Below are 7,783 nucleotides of genomic sequence, written 5' to 3'. Positions count from 1 at the left end.
AAGAGCCAAGATGTCGGTGTTGTGGCCGGGCATCAGCGTCCACATCGCGAGAAAAGTGATGTCTTGCAGGTTCTGTACAGAGAACAAACCAACTCAAATGAGAGAACCACTTTGATATGATGTTTTTATGGTATAATGATGTCATGTCATAGTATCTTGTCACGACACCTTTACTTAAGGGTCTGTGGCAGAAGATCGCAGCCTACCTGTGAGCTAGAGGGCAAGGAATACCTCATAGTGGTGGACTACTATTCTAGGGATATAGAAATAGCTCACCTGCCTACTACCAATCAATCAATAAAATGTATTTATAAAGCCCTTTTTAAACCCAGCCTAAAACCCCAAACAGCAAGCAATGCAGAAGCACGGTGGCTAGGAAAACCTCCCTAGAAAGGCAGGAACCTAAGAAGAAACCTAGAGAGGAACCAGGCTCTGAGGGGTGGCCAGTCCTCTTCTGGCTGTGCCGGGTGGAGATTATAAGAGTACATGGCCATTAAGCCCAGATTGTTCTTCAAGATGTTCAAACACTCATAGATGACCATCAGGGTTGTAGAGGGTGCAACAGGTCAGTACCTCAGGAGTAAATGTCAGTTGGCTTTTCATAGCCGAGCATTCAGAGGTGGAGACAGCAGGTGCGGTAGAGAGAGAGAGAGAGAGAGAGTCAAAAACAGCAGGTCTGGGACAAGGTGAACAGGTCAGGGTTCCATAACCGCAGGCATAACAGTTGAAACTGGAGCAGCAGCACGACCGGGTGGACTGGGGACAGCCAGGATTCATCAGGCCAGGTAGTCCTGAGGCATGGTCCTAGGGCTCAGGTCCTCCGGGACGGGAGGGAGAATTAGAGGATACTTAATTCACACAGGACAACAGATAAGAAAGGAGAATTACACCAGATATAACAGACTGACCCTAGCCCCCCGGCACATAGACTATTGCAGCATAGATACTGGAGGCTGAGACGGGGGGGGCAGGGCCAACCAGGCAGGATAACCCCACCCACTAGAGGGATATCAACAGACCACCAACTTACTACCCTGAGACAAGGATGAGTATATCCCACAAAGATCTCCTCCACCGCACGAGCCTGAGGGGAGCAAAACCACAGGAGGATCACGTCTGACTCAACCCACTCAAGTGACGCACCCCTCCTAGGGACAGTATGGAAGAGCACTAGTAAGCCACTGACTCAGCCCCCGTAATAGGGTCAGAAGCAGAGAATCCCAGTGGAGAGAGGGGAGCCGGCCAGGCAGAGACAGCAAGGGTGGTTCTTCGCTCCAGTGCCTTGCCGTTCACCTTCGCACCCCTGGGCCAGACTACACTCAATCATAGGACCTACTGAAGAGATGAGTCTTCAGTAAAGACTTAAAGGTCGAGACCGAGTCTGCGTCACTCACATGGATAAGCAGTCTATTCCATAAAAATGTAGATCTATAGGAGAAAGCCCTGCCTCCAGCTGTTTGCTTCGAAATTCTAGGGACAATAAGGAGGCCTGCGTCTAGGTATGTAACGCAGGACCAAATCGGAGAGGTAGGTGTGAGCAAGCCCATGTAATGCTTTGTAGGTTAGCAGTAAAACCTTGAAATCAGCCCTAGCCTTAATAGGAAGCCAGTGTAGAGAGGCTAGCACTGGAGTAATATGATCAATTTGTTTGGTTCTAGTCAAGATTCTAGCAGCACTGTTTAGCACTAACTAACTGAAGTTTATTTAGTGCTTTATCCGGGTAGCCGGAGAGTAGAGCATTGCAGTAGACTAATCTAGAAGTGACAAAAGCATGGATTAGCTTTTCTGCATCATTTTTGGACAAAACGTTTCTGATTTTTGCAATGTTACGAAGATGTAAAAAAGCAGTCCTTGAAATATTATTGATATGTTCGTCAAAAGAGAGATCAGGGTCCAGAGTAACGCCGAGGTCCTTTACAGTTTTATTTGAGGTGACTGTACAACCATCAAGCTTAATTGTCAGATCCAACAGCAGACCTCTATCATCTTTGTTTTGTCTGAGTTTAAAAGTAAAGAATTTGCTGCCATCCACTTTCTTATGTCTGAAACACAGGCTTCCAGGATAGGCAATTTTAGGGCTTCACCATGTTTCATTGAAATGTACAGCTGTGTGTTGTCCGCATAGCAGTGAAAGTTGATATTGTGTTTCCGAATAACATCACCAAGAGGTAGAATATATAGTGAAAACTAGCCAGCAGGTCATCACCTGCCTCAAAGGTATGTTTGTAAGATGGGGGATACCTACCGAGATCGTTAGCGACAACGCTACTCAGTTTGTCTGAACTGAGTTCAAGGAGTTCAGAAGGAAGTATGGTTTCGCTCATACCACCTCCAGTCCCCATTACCCGCAGGGAAATGGAGCTGCGGAGAGCTGTACAGACAGCTAAACAAATTCTTAAAACAACCAGACCCACACATGGCTCTGATGTGCTACCAAGCCACGCCTATCAACGCAACAGGAGCAAGCCCAGCACAACTCATGACAGGACGTCAGATTCGGACAACGGTCCCTGTGCTGGATGAGAAACTCCAACCAAAACAAATCAGCCACGACAGTGTTAAACAGAAGGACCAGAAAGCCAAACACGCTTACCAGTTCTTCTATAACAGGAGGCATTCAGTGCGCCCCCTACCGGAATTACACCTTGGACAGAGTGTAAGAGTCAAGCTGGACGGAGAGAAAGGATGGAAAATACCAGCAGTTGTCATCAGAAAATCTCCAGAGCCGAGATCCTACGTTGTGGAAACTGAACACGGCACCATCGCTCAGAGAAACAGCCGACACCTTCAGGCTTTTCCAGAATCACCTACTCCAGAGAGACAGCGGCAGAACAACGAAGGAGTCACCCAGTCTACCAGTGAGGACAGCACACAGACCCCGTCTGTGAGCCAGCCAACTCCCATCCCCTCACTCAGACCCCCACCTCAGCCAGCCTCACCACAACTGGTGAGAATGCCCTCCAGAGGTCGAGAGGTAAAACTACCACTGAGATTCAGAGACGCTTGAAAAATATAATATAAAAACATACTTTTCAATTCTGAAAAGAGTGACAAAAGACATATAAAATGTTTGTATTTTTAATGATTAAAGAAAGAGGTATAGGAACAGCAACTGTTTCGAGGCAGAATAATCCCTATGTTGCTGTGGACAAAGGGCTGTCTACCCCGATGTCCTAGTTGACACAGTTATGTGTATTGTTGATGTTAAAGAAAAACAAAACTTATGTTACCAAAAAATATGTTACTGAAATACAAATTGTTTGTATTGAAACGGTCCACAGGGTGAATATTTGTATTAGATAGAGAGGATGTTATAGTTTTGATTTCTCTCAGAAAAGGGGCGATGTAGTGATGTCTGATAGATATCTCCGTAATTTATTGGTTATGCGTTTCATCGTCATAACTGGATGTGACTGACCTAGGAACTACGCTAATATGACTAACCTAGCAATGAGGGCTAGCAGATAGTAGCTCTGTGGACTGCATGTTAATTGCCTGATTTGAGTTATTAAACATAACTAAACTGGATAACTCACTGCCTGGTCTCCATCATGACATGCTCATCCTTGAAAAATGCCCTAAGGTCTGTAATAGACACCAAAGTCGACATACTGTACAAACAATTACCTAGGCAAATTATTTTTTGATCTACTGCTCTGCTAACCAGCTAGCTAAAGTGTAGTCAGTGGCTAGCTAAGACAGAGAAAGGGATTCATCATGGATTGGGCACAGAAGGTCTCTGATCCCGCTGGTGAATGGTAGCTGAGTGTCACTAGAGATAACGTGCGGGTGCTTCCTGCAAGAATCTGTAGTCTTGCTGAGGTCTTCTCTCTTGCTAATTAGCATTTCACGTCTTTTTTTTTTTATTGAGGCAAATATATTGATAACTCATCTTGTCCGAGAAATAATTACACGGTTATCAAAACCTCACGCTAAGGTATGCCTACTAGTGTACACATAATTTGAAGTGCTTGTAAAATTCACTGTGAAAAATTAATGGTGGAAAGACGATTGGAACCATTTCCATGTTTGACCACTAGGTTTTATGGGTATTTGGAAGCATCCACAGTGGCGGACAAAATGGTCCAGATATAAAGATGAGTCCTCTATCTATCTCTGCTGCTCATTGGCAAGGTTGAGAAAATCAGATGTTGAGTGATGAGAGGAGCAACAGGACACTGGTCCCGTTTTCACTAGATAGCACAGCCACAAAGTCAAAATGGGCTATATAGTAAAAATTAATGCTAACAAAAATTCGCTTTTTGGTCTTAATTTAAAGCTGCAATATGCAAGTCTAAGAAGTGGTAGATCTGTTCTATGTGCATTATTTCTGCTTCCCGTTAAGTTTTGTTTTTGTGTATTTTTCTTTTGGTTTTGTACACCAGCTTCAAACAGCTGAAAATACAATATTTCTGGTTATGGAAAATATATTTCACAACGGTTTAGATGGTACAATAATTCTCTACACTATACTTGCTTGTTTTTATCACATAAACTGAAATTAGGCAAACTATTAGAATTTTCTGACCCACTGGAATTGTGTTGCACTAGAAATGCAACCAAGAAATGGTGGAGTGATTTCTGCATAGCGCATCTTTAAGGTTAGGCATAAGGTTAGCAGTGTGATTAAGGTTAGGTTTAAAATCAGATTTTCGAAATAGGCGGGGTTTATGACTTTGTGGATGTGATAACGAGTCACGACCCACTGGTCCGTGGTCTTCACTAGTTATCACAGCCACAAAGTCATAAACCCTGCCTATTTCAACAATTTATCTTCTTTAAATCTGATTTTAAACATAACCCTAACCACACTGCTAACTGTATGCCTACCCCTAACCTGAAATTAAGACCAAACACCAAATGTTTGTTTCCATGAATTTTTACTATATAGCCCATTTCGACTTTGTGGCTGTGGTAACTAGCGAAAACCTTGGTCCGGGTACAAATTAACGTAAAGGCTGCATAAACGTTGTTTTGCGGCATTACGAGCTCGCGTACGTTTACAACAGTCAGGTGATGCAACGATGATCCAGTGACAACGTTTGTAAGGTAACTAAAAGCTCATTTTATGTATTGCAGTCTGTTTTAACTTTACTGTAGGTTATTGTTTAGCTGTCTGCTGTGATCTACACAACATATTAGTGTAGAGAGTTTGGCTAACTGTTAGTCACAACACCAGCAGCTCTGGCTAGCCAATTGTTTAATAGCTAAATTAGCTAACCTTTTATAGAATGTGCACGTAAGGACAACTGCAACATAGGAGGGCAACCGTGTGACTAGGCAAATTAATGTAATGCAGTGATAAAGCACATTCTGTTTACACTTTGTTTTGAGTTCACCTTCTAGGCAACTATGTTAACGTAGCTATGTGTTTCAGAACTGAAAGTCACCTGTGTGCTGTCCAATTTTCCCTAGCCTTTGGGACCATGGCTTATCCATTAAGGAGTGAAGTGGTCAGGCTGTATAAAAATGTAAGCATAACTTAGTCCCTTTCTCAATTTCTTCTTCGGGGGACCTTTTATCTAAAGTGTAACAGGAGGTCCAGAAATCATTTGACCACTACTTTAAGATTAACATAACTTTATTGGTCAATTGCACACAAGGTCCAACCATAATTTGACTTCCGCTTTTGACTCAACCCCTCTGAAAGACACGCACATAGTTGTTGTTTTTTTAAGTGTGGGAGCTGTGTTGTGGGGCAAGTGCCTTGCTCAAGGGCACAATGGCAGGCATTTGATACCAGCAACCCTTCGGTTGCCAGCTCACTTCCTGACAGATCTTTCCAGTCGGATCCGGGATTCGAACTGGCAACCGGAAGGTTGCTGGCTCACCTCCTCTAACCACTAGGCTACCTGCCCTATTACACATTGTATTTTTTTAATTTAAGTTAATACCCCCTTCTCTGGCCATTCGTAGGTGCATGTAACTTTTGGTCAATGGGTAATTGTCACTGTTCCACTCCCCCAACAGCTCCTCTACCTTGGACGGGAGTATCCCAAAGGCGCTGGCTACTTCAGGGATAGACTGAAGTCTGCGTTTTTGAAGAACAAAGATGTGAAAGACCCAGAGATTATCAAACAAATGATAGCCCGAGGGGAGTTTGTCGTCAACGAGTTGGAAGCACTTTACTACCTGAGGAAGTACAGAGCCATGAAAAAGCGGTACTACGATGCTGAGGAATGACTGGCCACACTTGAAATGTGACATCAAAGTTATGGTGCCCTCTATGAAGAGATTTTTTTTATTTATTTTTACGGGGTAGATCAGCTTTAATATTGCAGATAAATTGTAACTTCCGTCAATGTAATTGAGTAAAAAACAATGCTTAGGCCTCTACTTCCAGCTTATACATACTATATACATTTTATGGACAGCCAATTTTACAATTGTTCTATTTTGTTTGTTTTTACTCCTGAACTTCCTCTACCCTCAACCTCTCCGATCATTTTCATGATGTCCATCCGGTTTGCTTCTATATGCCATATCTTTCTAACTGTGCTCTTTCACAAAAGCTCTCAACCTATATACTTATTATGGACACAGTATGCTTTACATTAGTTATCTTGTTGTTGTTAGTTGTTATTAGTCCCATCCTTCAACTCCACCCATCTATCTCTTAACACCATCCATATTGGATTTATATTTGCCATATATTTTTCAACTGTACTGTTTTACAAAAGTTCTGAACCCTTCTATTCTCATTGTTTCTACAGATTGTAAATTGAAAATAAACATTTTTGCTAAAAGTATTATTATTGATCGATTGACTATGACTTTTCAGATCACCCAGTAGTGCTATCTGCAGGGTTAGCTCCAGGTAAATATTGCAATCCTTTAGCCATTCCTGGACCGGTGTCCAAAAACAAGCTACAAATGGACAGTACGAAAACAAATGATCTAATGATTCGGTCTCTTCGCAGCAAAATCTGCAGAGCTGGGAAGATTGTATCCCCCATATAAATAAATTTCTATTGGTAGCAAGAATTTTAGAATTTAAATTGAAAAATTCTACGTTTTGAATCCGGCGTCGTTTTGCGTATCAATTCATAAACACTATGCATCGGAATCGGTATGGCTGTCAATCCTTTGGTCCTTAAATGAAACTGGTATACTTTTGTATTTCACAATTTTCTTTAACCAATTATGTTCTTTAATGCAGGGCCGACAGACAAGTTCCTTACTTTTTCCCCCTTCAACTTTCCTCTTCCATTTTTGCAATAATGCTGCAATTATTTGATTGTAATTTTGGGTAGAGCAGACATTTCCATATGTTTTTGTTAGCTGCATGTGCAACATACAGTTGAAGTCAGATGTTTACATACACTTAGGTTGGAATCATTAAAACTTGTTTTTCAACCACTCTACTATAGTTTTGGCAAGTCGGTTAGGACATCTACTTTGTGCATGACACAATTTTTCCAACAATTGTTCAGACAGATTATTTCACTTATTCACTGTATCACAATTCCAGTGGGTCAGAAGTTTACATACAGTTGACTGTGCCTTTAAACAGCTTTGAAAATTCCAGAAAATTATGCCATGGCTAGAAGCTTCTGATAGGCTAATTGACATCATTTGAGTCAATTGGAGGTGTGCCTGTGGATGTATTTCAAGGCCTACCTTCAAACTCAGTGCCTCTTTGCTTGACATCATGGGAAAATCAAAAGAAATCAGCCAAGACCTCAGAAAACAAATGGTAGACCTCCACAAGTCTGGTTCATCCTTGGGAGCAATTTACAAACGCCTGAGGGTACTACGTTCAGCTGTACAAACAATAGTATGC

General features: G+C 42.1%; 1 protein-coding gene across 2 annotated transcripts; it reads left to right on the top strand.

Moving 5' to 3' along the window:
• The first annotated feature begins 4,997 nt into the window (after positions 1–4,997).
• On the top strand, positions 4,998–6,749 carry LOC311136735 (LYR motif-containing protein 5A-like). Of its 2 annotated transcripts, none has more exons than XM_084171003.1 (3): positions 4,998–5,049; positions 5,378–5,471; positions 5,971–6,749. In XM_084171003.1, the coding sequence occupies exons 2-3, from the start codon at positions 5,427–5,429 to the stop codon at positions 6,181–6,183; spliced, it is 258 nt and encodes an 85-aa protein (XP_084027129.1). In that variant the 5' UTR covers positions 4,998–5,049; positions 5,378–5,426; the 3' UTR covers positions 6,184–6,749. The 2 variants fall into 2 exon arrangements, with proteins under 2 accessions (XP_084027129.1, XP_084027130.1); XM_084171004.1 differs by having other exon boundaries at positions 5,023–5,049; positions 5,416–5,471.
• The last annotated feature ends 1,034 nt before the right edge of the window (positions 6,750–7,783 follow it).

The sequence above is a fragment of the Coregonus lavaretus genome (assembly GCF_964263955.1).
Source record: "Coregonus lavaretus genome assembly, chromosome: 11".
Taxonomy (NCBI): Eukaryota; Metazoa; Chordata; class Actinopteri; order Salmoniformes; family Salmonidae; genus Coregonus; species Coregonus lavaretus.
Note: the sequence above shows the minus strand (reverse complement) of the source record. Positions and strands in the feature narration are given on the sequence as shown.